Source organism: Argopecten irradians, chromosome 2, assembly GCF_041381155.1.
Source record: "Argopecten irradians isolate NY chromosome 2, Ai_NY, whole genome shotgun sequence".
Classification (NCBI taxonomy): domain Eukaryota; kingdom Metazoa; phylum Mollusca; class Bivalvia; order Pectinida; family Pectinidae; genus Argopecten; species Argopecten irradians.
Window position 1 is genome coordinate 55,637,671 of NC_091135.1, and position 17,766 is coordinate 55,655,436.

A 17,766-nucleotide genomic window follows, 5' to 3' on the forward strand; every position below is an offset into this window, starting at 1 on the left:
CATGAGTTGTTAATCAGAATAATTAACTCTTCAATGTCTGTAATGAATAATGACGTAAAAAAGATGTGCTGTGCATTTAAAGGTCACTCTAAAAGGCAAGTGTTGGCCCATATATGACAATATAAAAATGTCCGGTAACTGTAAGGCCTTGTGTATAGAGACCACCTGATCATATTAGGCTTAACAATTCAGAATTATACATATCAGAAGACATTATGATAATAAATAGTTTTATTTACTGCACACATACTTCCTAGACCATTGTAGCAAGCAGTTCAGTAAATAAAGACACATCCAAGAATCTGAAAACCAAGTACAAGCATGCTGTGGAATATCTACAAATCATCTCGTGCATTCTATATCACAGATCAAATAATAATGAAGTCACTAGTATTGTTTCATGGATGCCTCGATGGCTTGTCTCAGCATTTCCTCATCATCCTGTTCATAATCCTGAAAAGAAAAAGAAAATCTTTCTACAGTAACTAAAATGAATTTACCGCTATATCTAAATGGTGATAATCTACCTACAGTTACACATAACCTTATCATTACAGCTAAACGAAATATAGAACAAAAATAAATGTGTATTTGCCAAATCAGTGCCTTGACCTCATTTACTGTAAATGTAAGAAATGAATACATTAAAATTCCCAAAACTAATGTTTTCTCATCTGTAACATAAATTCTCCCAACGTAGTCACTACGTCATAGCTAGTCAAACCATGTCACAATTCATTCATGACAATAAAAACACAATGACGAAGGTCACTCTGACAAAATTATGTGTCATATTGTATTTCACTGTGTTTCTTGAAAACAAAGTGTGTACTATGAGAAGGAAGCAAGTATATAACAAGAGGCCCATGGGCCTTAACGGTCATCTGACTATTAGTACAATACAACATAGTCGTTTAAAGATTTTAGCCTATTTGACTGCTGTGACCGTGATTGAAGGTCAAGGTAATAGGTAATTCATTTGAACAAACTTGGTAGCCCTTCATCCCAGCATGCTGCATGAGTTCTTGAGAAGAAGTCATTTAAAGATTTTAGATTATATTGCTTCCGTGACCTTGAATGAAGATCAAGGTGATTCATTTGAACAAACTTGGTAGCCCTTCATCCCAGCATGCCACAGGCCTAATATCTGGTTTCTAAACCTCTTCATTATTCACAAGATGTCGTTTAAATGATTATAGCCTATTTGACCCCTGTGACCTTGAATGAAGGTCAAGGTCATTTATTTGAACAAACTTGGTAGCCTTTCATCCCAGCATCCTACGGGCCCAATATCAGTACCCTGAGCTATCTGGTTCTTGAGAAGAAGTCGTTTAAAGATTTGGCCTATTTGACCCCCGTGACCTTGAATAAAGGTCAAGGTCATTTATTTGAACAAAATTGGTAGCCCTTCATCCCAGCATGCCACAGGCCTAATATCAGGTCTCTACGCCACTTAGTTATTCACAAGAAGTTGTTTAAAGAATTTTAGCCTATTTGATCCCTGTGACCTTGAATGAAGGTCAAGGTCATTTATTTGAACAAACTTGGTAGCCCTTCATCCCAGCATCCTACAGGGCAAATATCAGTAGCCTGGGCCTTCTGGTTCTTGAGAAGAAGTCGTTTAAAGATTTTGGCCTTTTTGACCCCTGTGACCTTGAATGAAGTTTAAGGTCATTCATTTGAACAAACTTGGTAGCCCTTCATCCCAGCATGTCACAGGTCCAATATCAGTACCCTGAGCGTTCTGGTTCTTGAGAAGAAGTCGTTTAAAGATTTTAGCCTATTTGACCCCTGTGACCTTGAATGAAGGTCAAGGTCATTTATTTGAACAAACTTGGTAGCCCTTCATTCCAGCATGCCATAGGCCTACTATAAGGTCTCTAGGCCACTTAGTTATTCACAAGAAGTTGTTTAAAGAATTTTAGCATATTTGACCCCTGTGACCTTGAATGAAGGTCAAGGTCATTTATTTGAACAAACTTGGTAGCCTTTCATCCCAGCATCCTACAGGCCAAATATCAGTACCCTGGGCCGTCTGGTTCTAGAGAAGAAGTCGTTTAAAGATTTGGCCTTTTTGACCCCTTTGACCTTGAATGAAGGTCAAGGTCATTCATTTGAACAAACTTGGTAGCCCTCCATCCCAGTAACCTACAGGCCAAATATGAGTACCCTGGGCCTTCCGGTTATTGAGAAGAAGTCATTTGAATGAAAAATTTACGCACGGCGCACGACGACGGACGGTGCATGATGACAATAGGTCATCCTGACCCTTCGGGTCAGATGACCTAAAAATATGATTGTTCTTCCCCAATGATGTTTTATAGCAAATATAGATGAAATCCATCCAAGGATGAAGGAGTAGTATTTTAAAGCTAAAAATAACCTTTTTGGGGCCCCACCCCTCAGCCCCTAGGGGACAGACCAGGCTCATTTATATAAAATATGATTGTCTGTCCCCAAGGATGTTTCACACCAAATATGGATGAAATCCATCCAAGGATGAAGGAGTAGTATTTTAAAGCTAAAAATAACCTTTTTGGGGCCCCACCCCTCAGCCCCTAGGGGACAGACCAGGCTCATTTATATAAAATATGGTTGTCTCTCCCCAATGATGTTTCACACCAAATATGGATGAAATCCATCCAAGGATGAAGGAGGAGTAGGATTTTAAAGCTTTAATTAAGAAAATTTCCCCTTTTGGGGCCCCGCCCCTCTGCCCCTAGGGGTCGGACCAGGCTCATTTATATAAAATATGATTGCCCTTTCCCAACAACGTTTCACACCAAATATGGATGAAATCCATCCAAGGATGAAGGAGGAGTAGGATTTTAAAGCTAAAATTAAGAAAATTTGCCCTTTTGGGGCCCCACCTCTCAGCCCCTAGGGGTCGGACCAGGCTCATTAATATAAAATATGATTGTCCTTCCCCAATGATGTTTCACACCAAATATGAATGAAATCAACCCAAGGATGAAGGAGGAGTAGGATTTTAAAGCTTAAAATAAGAAAATTTGCCCTTTTGGGGCCCCGCCCCTCAGCCCCAAGGGGTCGGACCAAGCTCATTTATATAAAATATGACTGTCCTTCCCCAATGATGTTTCACATCAAATATGGATGAAATCCATCCAAGAATGAAGGAGGAGTAGGATTTTAAAGCTAAAATTAAGAAAATTTGCCCTTTTGGGGCCCCACCCCTCAGCCCCTAGGGGTCGGACCAGACTCATTTATATAAAATATGACTGTCCTTCCCTAATGATGTTTCACACCAAATATGGATGAAATCAACCCAAGGATGAAGGAGGAGTAGGATTTTAAAGCTTAAAATAAGAAAATTTGCCCTTTTGGGGCCCCACCCCTCAGCCCCTAGGGGTCGGACCAAGCTCATTTATATAAAATATGATTGTCCTTCCCCAATGATGTTTCACACCAAATATGGATGTAATCCGCCCAAGGGTTAAGGAGGAGTAGGCTTTTGTATAAATAGTCTTACGCACGACGCACGGCGGACGGCTGACGGCGCACGGCGGACGGCGCACGACGACGGACGAAACACGATGACAATAGGTCACCCTGACCTTCGGTCAGATGACCTAAAAAGGACCGTGAAACCTTTGCAGTAACATTTTAGTCGCTAGAAGACCTCGTCATAAATTTGTTTCCTATTAGGCGAGTAGCGTAATCTATAGTTTAATTTTTTTAACTGTTTCTTAAATCATATTGGCTAGGTTTCATCTGTATTTTACTGCGGGCTAGACTTGATGGGAGAACCAGTGGACGCAATATTCACAGGAAATGCTCTATTAAGCTATGTAACACATATGCAACCTACTTCTAAAATATTAGTATGGTAATTTAAGAATGCATTTTTAGCACGAGCGTACTCGCACTATTATTTTCCTTGTCGGGTGTAGAGTCTGTGTCGTCCGCTATGCGCAGATTCCAACTGCGCACGCGATACCGGAAGTCAGTGTATTATACCCTTTAATAGATTTTGCCATGACTTAGTGGCACCAACCTTTCAATAACATATACTTAGATGTACTTGTCAGCGATAATCTACTATAAGTTATGAACAGTGACATTACACAGTGCTAAACACATTTTGTGTTGTGTAAACTTCAAGCGGCGTATCATACAAACTCTTGCATCGGTCACGATATTCTAAGCATCTGATCGACTTCGGAAATTTCTGGAACAATACTCTGCAAATCAGGTTTATATAGTCAATAAAAGAAAGTGACGATATGGATAACTTTTAGTACCGGCCACATATTTAATTTATTTCATATCATCCTAGGTCTTAGGTGTACATTGCACTATCGCTAACTAAACCCTGTGACCACAGATCGCATCCGTTGCAGTTCTAATAAATATTTCTAAAATTACACAGCTTTGCATAAGAAAAACAGAATAAAAACAAATGTTATAAAATATCAGCCTGAACGTCTGAGCTCTAGATCTAATGTATCCTAGAAAGCAGTTCAAGCATGGCACAGGTAAGTCACCACGTGCACAGAGACTGGATAGTGTTCTAGCAGACGACTATTTTGAAAAGCGAAACAAGTCTATCGTATCAATATTGATATGATAATAAACACACTTCTATGTAACAAAGAGCACATTTAACAAAGTTCAAAATAATTTCACATTTAAAGTTCTGATAAAGTGAAGGAAAGTATTTATTACAATACACCAAGGGCGTAAACCATCTCCATGCAATAGTCCTAAGGATAATGACCGAAAGTGCTACGTACACATGTTGCCGAGGATGATTTCATACTGGAAATTAAGGTTAGGAAGTAGTTAGCGAGCACTTAATGTCTAACAGACATATTTCTAGTTAAATACAGGTGCTGTGTTCTTGATTTTTTTTTATTTCATGCTTCGACTGCAAAGGGATTTCCCTAAAGTCGTGCTTTGTGTGAAAAGGGAATTCCCCTTGGAAGAAGTTCTGGCTAGTAGGGTGATACAAGATCTTGTATCACAAATGTGTTATACAAACAAACAGAAAATATTCAGTGAAGTTAGTTGTTTCACTATTGTAAACGACATGTAATTAAAGTGCTTACCACGTAAGTATCGTACTCAAACTTGTGCCTCATATTTAAGTGCTGAAGGAAATCTGAGCTCTGTTGGTTTGGATCTCCCCATGGCATTGCTTTACATATTGGACAAACCTAATAAAAACAATAGGCCCATGGGCCTTAACGGTCACCGGAGTTTGGATAAAGAATGAAACAAAGACATATAAACACTATATAAATGTCCATCAGGCTCTTGAAATCAGTCAATGATTATATCGTTTTGACCTTTAAATCTTTAAAGAGTATTAGATTCAATTACATCTGTTACATTTCTTATGAAAACTGAGCAAATAATACTCATAAATGTGTTTTCCCTATATAAAATAAAGTAAATTTTACCCCCTCCCCAGGGAAAAATCTGAGACTCCAGGGCCTTAAATGCTGTAGAGGGCCTTGAGACCTTTTAATATATGAAGAGTATTTGGTTCCATCATATCTTTAAATTCAGAAGATTTTTTTAAATTTTAGCCATTTTGACCCTTTTTGCCCCTGCCCCTCTGACCCCTGGGAGTCAGCCAGGGACCTACCGGGTATATGGGTTTGATGTTATACTTTCTCAGGCTAATAATTTTAACCAAGTTTGACTCATTTCTTATGTAAATTGAGCAAATATAATCGGTACTCATAAATGTATTATCCCTATATATGACCCCCTCCCCTGCGGAAAATCTGAGACCATAGGGCCTTGAAATTCACAATTTTTGTAGCTGGTATTGAGACCTTCAAATAAATGAAGAGTATTTGATTCTACTACATCTGCAAGTTGAGAAGATGATTTGTGGGCAAATAATGCTCATAAATGTGTTTTTCCTATATACACTAAATTTGACCCCCTCCCTAGGGGAAAATCTGAGATCTCAGGGCCATGAAATTAACAATTTTTGTAGAGGGCCTTGGGACCTTTCAATCCATGAAGAGTATTTGAAATTTAGCCATTTTGACTCTTTTTGGCCCCGCCCCTCTGGACCCTGGTAGGTGGAGGCCATATAATTCGACCTTATGCCTTACAAGGTTTGTACAAAATTTCATTGAATTTGCTTCAGCAATTTTGGAGAAGAAGTCAAAAATGTAAATTGGTTACGAACACACGACGGACAAAAGGTGATTAGAATAGGTCTCATGTGACCTAAAAATATTGGATTAGCAACTAAATCATGTTACTATTTTTACCATACGAAAAAATTTGCAAACTAATTGATAAAAGATTTTTCATTACACGTACTGCGTATATACATGTATGCACACTACATATGTATGAGGGGAAAAAACCCGAAATAACACGTACTACTGAAGAGCTCCCTTGAATGGAGCGAAAGTGCTCACTAGTCAATCATTATTGTTTTTATTTCTTATAGATTTCGTCCATAAGGATTTTTCTTTAAGTTTATCATATATATATGTATATATACAGGTTTTGTGGAGATAAGTCAAATGGTTTTGCAGTTGCAGCGATGAAAAGTCTTAGATTTCTCCTAGTTAATACATGTAACATAAATGTTGATGTATAAACAAGCCGTGTCTCTTGTTTGATCAGCCTACCATGTTTGTTTTCTCCTTGCGATGGTATTGGTTACAATGCTGAACAAGATCTTGACAGGTAAAGTTTTGTTGGTCACACAAAGGACACTGGAAGGTCAATCGATTTGGTAAATCACTGAAAAATTAATACAGACAATGAACAAATACATTTTTTCAAGAAATTCAGTACAATGCTGTTGGAGTAAAGGGTTACATATGAAATACCTTTTGAAATGTTAGGCAATGTTTGGACGATGGAGAAATAAGGCATTTAATGCCATACACTGAACAGGGACACATATTTATTGTTAAGTTTTGTTAATTTTTGTCATTTTTTCCAGTGTCTTCCTTTTGAAACCAAATTTGTTGATAATACTGCAATCCTTTACAAGGGTATTCTATACAAACCTAGGAAGTGTCTGGGAGGTACTGCTGATAGGCTTGAACGGTTGGATTGTGTTATCTTGCCGAGAACATGTCTTTTGATGTGATTTTAAGTCTGGTAATGTGAGCTGCACAAACAGAAATACAAAACAAACAGTCAATCTGGCTATTAGGAATTTTTATTAGGAACTTCCGCATCGAGGATTCTCACAAAAGTTTGCAAACAAAGTTTATTTCATAACCTGAAGAAGTTAAAAAATAGTTAAATCAATGCTTATAATTAATTTTTCAGACTACTTTATAACATAAAATACCTTAGTAAACATACAATTCCCTTGATTTTCCAATACATTATTTTTTCTAAATCAATATGCAACGTCGACGTCTCTATTGTGACATCATGATAACGTCGGGTTTTCGCACCATTCTCAGATTTTTAGCCCACCATCATCAGATGTTGGGCTATTCAAATCGCCTTTCGTCCGTTGTCAGTCATTCGTCCGTCCGTCCTTTAACAATTCTTGTTTCCACTGTTTCTCAGAAAGCGCTGAAGGGATCTTTTGTTGGTTCCCCTAGGGCCCTAGTTGTGCATATTTTGCATTTTGGGATGATTTGGTGAATAAGATGGCCGACAGGCCGCCATCTTGGATTTTGATAAATGAAGCTTGTTTCAAAGTTTTGAAAAGCAGAGAAAAGATCCCTCTTTTCATTGTCAGATATATATCATTCATTGGTGGGTGCCAAAATCTATCTGGGATCTCTTGTTTCTTCATAGAATATGAAGTAAAAGGATCTGCCAATCAGAATGTTGGATTTAGTATGAAAGCAAATAAACTTCATACATGGATGTCTTAGTTCCTCAGTAGAGAGGGAAGGACCTCAGATCAAGTTTTCCTCTCAAACCCATCTTGCCCAAGTTTATATTGACCTTGATATTCACACTTTTATTAATACAGTAACACTGACCACAAGTATTACATCTACAATGAATTCACCAGGATCCACAAGTATTCACTAGGATCCACAAGTATTACATCTACACTGAATTCACTAGGCTCCACAAGTATTACATCTACACTGAATTCACTAGGCTCCACAAGTATTACATCTACACTGAATTCACTAGGCTCCACAAGTATTACATCTACACTGAATTCACTAGGCTCCACAAGTATTACATCTACACTGAATTCACTAGGCTCCACAAGTATTACATCTACACTGAATTCACTAGGCTCCACAAGTATTACATCTACACTGAATTCATACAGTAACACCAGGCTCCACAAGTATTACATCTACACTGAATTCACTAGGCTCCACAAGTATTACATCTACACTGAATTCACTAGGCTCCACAAGTATTACATCTACACTGAATTCACTAGGCTCCACAAGTATTACATCTACACTGAATTCACTAGGCTCCACAAGTATTACATCTACACTGAATTCACTAGGCTCCACAAGTATTACATCTACACTGAATTCACCAGGCTCCACAAGTATTACATCTACACTGAATTCACAGGCTCCACAATATTAACATCCACAGATTCCATTACATCTACACTGAATTCACTAGGCTCCACAAGTATTACATCTACACTGAATTCACAGGCTCCACAAGTATTACATCTACACTGAATTCACTAGGCTCCACAAGTATTACATCTACACTGAATTCACCAGGCTCCACAAGTATTACATCTACACTGAATTCACCAGGCTCCACAAGTATTACATCTACACTGAATTCACCAGGCTCCACAAGTATTACATCTACACTGAATTCACTAGGCTCCACAAGTATTACATCTACACTGAATTCACAGGCTCCACAAGTATTACATCTACACTGAATTCACAGGCTCCACAAGTATTACATCTACACTGAATTCACAGCTCCACAAGTATTACATCTACACTGAATTCACCAGGCTCCACAAGTATTACATCTACACTGAATTCACCTAGGCTCCACAAGTATTACATCTAACACTGAAATTCACCAGGCTCCACAAGTATTACATCTACACTGAATTCACAGGCTCCACAAGTATTACATCTACACTGAATTCACCAGGCTCCACAAGTATTACATCTACACTGAATTCACCAGGCTCCACAAGTATTACATCTACACTGAATTCACAGGCTCCACAAGTATTACATCTACACTGAATTCACTAGGCTCCACAAGTATTACATCTACACTGAATTCACCAGGCTCCACAAGTATTACATCTACACTGAATTCACCAGGCTCCACAAGTATTACATCTACACTGAATTCACCAGGCTCCACAAGTATTACATCTACACTGAATTCACCAGGCTCCACAAGTATTACATCTACACTGAATTCACCAGGCTCCACAAGTATTACATCTACACTGAATTCACCAGGCTCCACAAGTATTACATCTACACTGAATTCACCAGGCTCCACAAGTATTACATCTACACTGAATTCACTAGGCTCCACAAGTATTACATCTACACTGAATTCACCAGGCTCCACAAGTATTACATCTACACTGAATTCACCAGGCTCCACAAGTATTACATCTACACTGAATTCACCAGGCTCCACAAGTATTACATCTACACTGAATTCACTAGGCTCCACAAGTATTACATCTACACTGAATTCACTAGGCTCCACAAGTATTACATCTACACTGAATTCACCAGGCTCCACAAGTATTACATCTACACTGAATTCACCAGGCTCCACAAGTATTACATCTACACTGAATTCACCAGGCTCCACAAGTATTACATCTACACTGAATTCACAGGCTCCACAAGTATTACATCTACACTGAATTCACTAGGCTCCACAAGTATTACATCTACACTGAATTCACAGTCATACTACTGAATTCACAGCTCCACAAGTATTACATCTACACTGAATTCACACAGGCTCCACAAGTATTACATCTACACTGAATTCACCAGGCTCCACAAGTATTACATCTACTACACTGAATCACAGGCTCCACAAGTATTACATCTACACTGAATTCACCAGGCTCCACAAGTATTACATCTACACTGAATTCACACTCCACAAGTATTACATCTACACTGAATTCACAGGCTCCACAAGTATTACATCTACACTGAATTCACAGGCCACAAGTATTACATCTACACTGAATTCACAGCTCCACAAGTATTACATCTACACTGAATTCACCAGGCTCCACAAGTATTACATCTACACTGAATTCACCAGGCTCCACAAGTATTACATCATTCACAGGCTCCACAAGTATTCATCTACACTGAATTCACAGGCTCCACAAGTATTACATCTACACTGAATTCACAGGCTCCACAAGTATTACATCTACACTGAATTCACCAGGCTCCACAAGTATTACATCTACACTGAATTCACCAGGCTCCACAAGTATTACATCTACACTGAATTCAGCTCACAAGATTACATCTACACTGAATTCACCAGGCTCCACAAGTATTACATCTACACTGAATTCACCAGGCTCCACAAGTATACATCTACACTGAATTCACAGGCTCCACAAGTATTACATCTACACTGATTCACACTCACAAGTATAATTCACTAATTCCAGGCTCCACAAGTATTACATCTACACTGAATTCACCAGGCTCCACAAGTATTACATCTACACTGAATTCACCAGGCTCCACAAGTATTACATCTACACTGAATTCACCAGGCTCCACAAGTATTACATCTACACTGAATTCACAGGCTCCACAAGTATTACATCTACACTGAATTCACCAGGCTCCACAAGTATTACATCTACACTGAATTCACAGGCTCCACAAGTATTACATCTACACTGAATTCACAGGCTCCACAAGTATTACATCTACACTGAATTCACTCAGGCTCCACAAGTATTACATCTACACTGAATTCACTGCTCCACAAGTATTACATCTACACTGAATTCACAGCTCCACAAGTATTACATCTACACTGAATCTCACACAGGCTCCACAAGTATTACATCTACACTGAATTCAGGCTCCACAAGTATTACATCTACACTGAATTCACCAGGCTCCACAAGTATTACATCTACACTGAATTCACCAGGCTCCACAAGTATTACATCTACACTGAATTCACTAGGCTCCACAAGTATTACATCTACACTGAATTCACCAGGCTCCACAAGTATTACATCTACACTGAATTCACTAGGCTCCACAAGTATTACATCTACACTGAATTCACCAGGCTCCACAAGTATTACATCTACACTGAATTCACCAGGCTCACAAATACATCACACGTCACGGCTCCACAGTATTACATCTACTGAATTCACAGGCTCCACAAGTATTACATCTACACTGAATTCACCAGGCTCCACAAGTATTACATCTACACTGAATTCACCAGGCTCCACAAGTATTACATCTACACTGAATTCACTAGGCTCCACAAGTATTACATCTACACTGAATTCACCAGGCTCCACAAGTATTACATCTACACTGAATTCACCAGGCTCCACAAGTATTACATCTACACTGAATTCACCAGGCTCCACAAGTATTACATCTACACTGAATTCACTAGGCTCCACAAGTATTACATCTACACTGAATTTCACAGGCTCCACAAGTATTACATCTACACTGAATTCACCAGGCTCCACAAGTATTACATCTACACTGAATTCACAGGCTCCACAAGTATTACATCTACACTGAATTCACCAGGCTCCACAAGTATTACATCTACACTGAATTCACCAGGCTCCACAAGTATTACATCTACACTGAATTCACCAGGCTCCACAAGTATTACATCTACACTGAATTCACCAGGCTCCACAAGTATACATTACACTGAATTCACATCAGATACATCTACACTGAATTCACCAGGCTCCACAAGTATTACATCTACACTGATTCACAGGCTCCACAAGTATTACATCTACACTGAATTCACCAGGCTCCACAAGTATTACATCTACACTGAATTCACCAGGCTCCACAAGTATTACATCTACACTGAATTCACAGGCTCCACAAGTATTACATCTACACTGAATTCACGCCACAAGTATTACATCTACACTGAATTCACCAGGCTCCACAAGTATTACATCTACACTGAATTCACAGGCTCCACAAGTATTACATCTACACTGAATTCACCAGGCTCCACCACACACTGAATTCACCAGCTCCACAAGTATTACATCTACACTGAATTCACAGGCTCCACAAGTATTACATCTACACTGAATTCACCAGGCTCCACAAGTATTACATCTACACTGAATTCACCACTCCACAAGTATTACATCTACACTGAATTCACCAGGCTCCACAAGTATACTACAACGATTACATCTACACTGAATTCACCAGGCTCCACAAAGTATTACATCTACACTGAATTCACCAGGCTCCACAAGTATTACATCTACACTGAATTCACCAGGCTCCACAAGTATTACATCTACACTGAATTCACCAGGCTCCACAAGTATTACATCTACACTGAATTCACAGGCTCCACAAGTATTACATCTACACTGAATTCACTAGTCCACAAGTATACATCTACACTGAATTCACAGGCTCCACAAGTATTACATCTACACTGAATTCACAGGCTCCACAAGTATTACATCTACACTGAATTCACAGGCTCCACAAGTATTACATCTACACTGAATTCACCAGGCTCCACAAGTATTACATCTACACTGAATTCACTAGGCTCCACAAGTATTACATCTACACTGAATTCACTAGGCTCCACAAGTATTACATCTACACTGAATTCACTAGGCTCCACAAGTATTACATCTACACTGAATTCACCAGGCTCCACAAGTATTACATCTACACTGAATTCACTAGGCTCCAGGCTCAAATTGGCCATGAGGTTTACATCTACACTGAATTCACTAGGCTCCAGGCTCAAATTGGCCATGAGGTTTACACTGACACTTAGTTTTATATTGATGTTTTACTAGAAGGTACAAACTAACCTCTACATTAACCTGGGCCTGCCTTTCCTCTTGACCTTGGGGTGTTTATTTTACTACACCTAGAGTTAAACACTTGCTTTGAGTTTAATTCTGACCTTAAGTTTCACACTGTCCTGGAGATTTAAAATAATTTCACTAATAATGCAATTTGGAGAAAAAATTACCTTGAGTGTTACAAGCTGGTAATTTGTTTAAACCCAACCTGAGATTCACACTAACCTTGGAGTATCTACGCGGACCAATGATTGGCAAGGAGATGCTAAATATCCCAGAAAGTCATCATTTTAAACCTTACAAATGACTAGCTATTGAGATTGACTAATTATAGTCATATTTGTTATACCCCTATAAAAAGTTCTATATAAACTCTCTTGACAAAAATGCCAATAAATAAACTGTTCCGTCGAGCAGTCCAAAGAACTGTTAAAATCGACTGTTAAAATGTCCTGTTGGACCAGAGTGATGTCACACCTACAATTCGTGACATCAATGCATTGTTATGAGTCAATGGGTATAACAAAACAGTTCTCAACTGGGTTTTCGGGCAACAGATGATTTGTTGCCCTCTACCCCAGTCAAAAACTGTATATTGTTGTTGGGCCAAAATTGGCCCTTACTGGACGTTGTCCTTTACTGGTATACTGACCGTAAGTTTTACACTGACTATTACTTTCAAAAAGACAGGAGCGCAATAATGATTTTGAAATTTTCAATTATCATGACCTTTTCTTCTGACCTTGGATCCTATACTAACCTGAAGGTTGCACCATTTACATTTGGACCTGGCTGAGCAGAGACGTGACAGCACATCTGTCGCTTGATACACTCTGTCAAGTCTGAATGGCTGACGGCATTCTGGACATTCTGGTTCAGCCATGTGTTGGTATGGACGTACACATTCCTCACAATACCTACAACAGTAATATCTAATCCACCTCAGTAATCCTAAATATCTTTCTTTTTCGTTCACATAGAATTGTGGTACTACAGGTACAGTCACACAGGTAAACCAGTACTAGTGCTGATGTTGTAGTCAAAGTGAGTCAAGTGTGTGAAAACAACATCAACATTTGATAAAATTGTTGCAAATAAATGGAATCTGCTATTCAAGTATCTTCAAAAACTTTTATTTTTACAAGGATTCATTCTAACGTGACGCTACCCAAATTGGTATGCTACCCAAAATGGTACACTTTTGATATATATATGATGCAGAATTTTCAGTTTACAATCTAAACTGATAATAACTGTCCTGAACAAAAATTAAGGTGTTTCATAGTTAGTGTGTCATATTCTTTCCTGTTGCTATTATCTCTATTTAAACATGAAAATAATGAAATTGTGAAAGAAATCTTTCCTTAAATGAATTCAAACAATTTTTATCATGTCTATAGACATTTATTAATCAAATCAAATTTAGGAGGTGTACCATTTTGGGTACTCAAACAGGCTTAAACACAGGGAGGGACATCCAAGTTTCTAACAGTGAAAAACTGAAATAGACTTTATTCAACCTTACATAAATTTAAACCTTGGATTTGATTCCCTTGTTGTCCTAATTAATTTACAGAATTTGTACAAAAAATCCTGATTTTTTACAAAAGCCCTAAAAACAAGGTTGTTATTTGTTTGCTGGAAGGCAAAACTAATAAAAAGTTTTTGAATATAGGCACTGATTTTATGGGGTCGGTCAGGTTACCGGAAACACAAATATTTTTTTGTATGGCCTAAAGTTCTCACGAGAATAGAAAATATCCCTAACAAACTCCTAATTGACAGGAGTTTGGGTACCTTATTTGACACTTCTTGGGCACCCTATAAATCGAGTTGGGCACACTAGTCATTGATATGATCACTACTCCAAAACAACACTTATTAACCAATGATTTATTATAAAGCCCCTAAGTCCGATATATAAACACTCTCATAGTGTCAATTATACAACTCTGGGCGCACATTGGCACTGGTCTCCCTAAATGGACCCCCGTGCCCAAGCACTAGCTGCTATAAATTTGAGTAATACTTCCCTTTGGTCCTGTAGAAGAACAGGGAAAATACACATTCTTGTCGAGTGCCTCGACCAGGAATCGAACACAGATCTCTGGCATGGAAATCTACGGTTCTACCGACTGAGCCAAAGAAGCATGCTCCGTCAGCTGAGTGACAGAGACTGCATGTATTTAACACTATGTACAAACCACACCGACTTGCTCCTTTTACACTGCTCCCCCTGTTTTTCTTGAGATTTCCTAAATCTCAACCCGAGACTCTTTAACCACCTTCCAAGGGTTATTTAGCTGGGTGCCAATGTAGAAGAACAGGGAAAATACACAATACTGTCGAGTGCCCCGATCAGGAATCGAACCTGCATGGGGTCTCCAGTTGAAAAACTACGGCTTTACCAACTGAGCCAAAAAAGCATGCTCAGTCAGCTGAGTGAAAGAGACCGTATTTTACACTATGTACAAACAACACCGCTCCTTTTACAGTCCTTTACCAATTACACATTACAAACACATTATTAAAACAGTTTTAGGTTACTGCGCCTGATCATGATAAGCGAATTGATCTGGTCACATGGTCTTCCTAAAACTCAAGCTAAAACAATCAAATACATGTTTCCCTGTATTGTGAAGATAAAACGCTGTCAAATTACTTTGGCAGTGAAAATGCTGCAGGTACATGGCTGTTAAACCGATGCATTAGTCAAGAAGGTCCTCTGCGCATCCATCAGATCTTTCCTACCACATCAGATTTAATTATTCCACACCCTTTTGATACCACATTGCTATGGCCAAATTATGTACAACCATAGTCTAATGATATATGTCTACCTATTACAGCTGTATGCCTACTGTTTATTGTTAGTGCGTGTTACCAGTGGCCTGCCACTGTCAGAAACCTTAGGGACGATCGACCTAGGCCTGTGTTGACAGTTATAAATATCACCAGGGTTTCCATCATTATACTTACACGTGGTTGTTTCCACAAGATAATATCACAGGGTTCGTGAATATTTCGAGACATATAGGACAGATGAAACCCGCATTATGCAGTTCAACCTCTTCATATTCGTAAGCTACATGTACGCCTGCCATTTTTCTATAATTTTTCAATCATCACCACTAGGCCTACCTAAAAATCCGACATGTTGATGTTCCGAAGAGACGGGAAGTTAAAATAATATTATTCTATTTTATGGACTACATACTACTATGCATACATCAAACGAATATATTTTAATTGAGAAAAACAAAATGAGAAAAATAGACGAATTGTTACCTAAACAGCGACAAATAAATATATGAGGTCCGATCAATTAGTGTAAGGGGAGATAACCTTTGTATAAATAACAGAGATAACTCGTTACATTGCCCCTAGGATCCAAACGAAAATATTTTTTTTTTTGAGAAAAAAACATTTCGATAAAGGGTGATGGGATGGTAAAGAAACACATGTTTGATAAGTTGATACTTTAATACAGACTTTTTTAGTAGATCTTATAGAATGATACAGACATTAAACAAACTCATTCATACACGTTAAGCTTACACAAACAGCATTGTCATCTTCTCGAGAAAGAAAACAACTACATGTAGACTTCGGTTCACAGGGACCTGGCACAATTCTTGTTAAACTAACAGAATATATATGTATATATTAGATACTATAATATATATATGTATACTATTGGTTAAAATTTTTCGTGCCAGGTCCCTGTGCTTCGGTTGTCAGCATCGGACACGATTACAAATCACTTTTATAGTAAATAAATTAAGAAATTACATATAGACCGACTGTAAGATACTAGTATTAAATTAAATAGACTTTTCAGAAACATATCCTTACCGAGATTAGACAAAAAACCCATGAGAAATGGATAAAAGTTGATTGATATACATTGTATGTATGTATGTAATATGCCTATCAGTGGAATCTGATCAGAAGCTAGATTGATTGGTTAACAAAATGTTTCTTACATGTAAACTTCTAAATTTGGCCCAGACGTCTGCATTTCCAGATATTTTGCCTTGTGGACGAAAACAATTTCTTCTACGTATCATATATTGTTAGCTAGCCATGCAGAAAAATCATTTCTAACAGTGATCGTTTATACATGTACATAGAGATTGGCAACTCCGCCATTTTTGCGATCGGCAGATGTACCTCTGTATGGGCTTAGGGGTTTTTAGATAAACTTTTAAATAGTTAAATACAGCAGAATAACTTTGAAATGTTATAAAAGTTCAGTTATTTTCAGATGGTTTGATTACGATTTTGGAAAGAAAAAATAATATTTTAACTTATATAATAATAAAACAAAATGCACCTCCGGTTTTGAATGATTGCCGATTTTCATTCTTTCAAAAATCATATTAAATACAACAAATTGGAAAAACTGGTCACATCAAACCATGATATAATTTTTAAACTTTGTATTGATGCAAAAAGATATTGTTTAAAAGAATACACTTAAAAGTAGTTAGCCAAGGGAAAATGCCTATAAACCGGAGGTCCCTCTGCCTGTCAACAAAGACAAAGGAGTTTCTAATCTCTATGTATATATGTTTCTGGAATAACATACACGTGTGCGAGTTGCTCTGTACATTTGTCTCATCCTTGATTTGTCTATATTGTTATCATCTAAAATGGTGTCACAGTTGTCTGCAAAAAAGCCTGTTGATAAAGCCATCTTTGGGAAGGTTTAGATATATTTATACTACCATAAAAGGTAGGACTGAATACGCACT

At 38.1% G+C, this 17,766-nt stretch overlaps 1 protein-coding gene across 3 annotated transcripts; it reads right to left on the minus strand.

Moving 5' to 3' along the window:
• Nucleotides 1-213: 213 nt before the first annotated feature.
• On the minus strand, nt 214-16,150 carry LOC138316005 (E3 ubiquitin-protein ligase RNF166-like). Of its 3 annotated transcripts, none has more exons than XM_069257476.1 (6): nt 15,989-16,148; nt 13,770-13,926; nt 7,011-7,114; nt 6,624-6,738; nt 5,070-5,177; nt 214-453 (listed from the first exon to the last, which is right to left on the minus strand). In XM_069257476.1, the coding sequence occupies exons 1-6, from the start codon at nt 16,111-16,113 to the stop codon at nt 388-390; spliced, it is 675 nt and encodes a 224-aa protein (XP_069113577.1). In that variant the 5' UTR covers nt 16,114-16,148; the 3' UTR covers nt 214-387. The 3 variants fall into 3 exon arrangements, with proteins under 3 accessions (XP_069113577.1, XP_069113578.1, XP_069113579.1); XM_069257477.1 differs by lacking the exon at nt 15,989-16,148 and adding an exon at nt 15,672-15,932; XM_069257478.1 differs by lacking the exon at nt 5,070-5,177 and having other exon boundaries at nt 15,989-16,150.
• Between the last annotated feature and the right edge of the window lie 1,616 nt (nt 16,151-17,766).

Bases quoted from the DNA above. Each gene is read 5' to 3' on its own strand.
- LOC138316005 (XM_069257476.1), bottom strand. From the start codon at position 16,113: ATGGCAGGCGTACATGTAGCTTACGAATATGAAGAGGTTGAACTGCAT. The intron at 6,739-7,010 runs GTTTGTATAGAA...TTAATTTTTCAG, and splicing joins ACCTCCCAGACACTTCCTAG to TGATTTACCAAATCGATTGA. The intron at 454-5,069 runs GTAAGCACTTTA...TTTTCTTTTCAG, and splicing joins TTGAGTACGATACTTACGTG to GATTATGAACAGGATGATGA.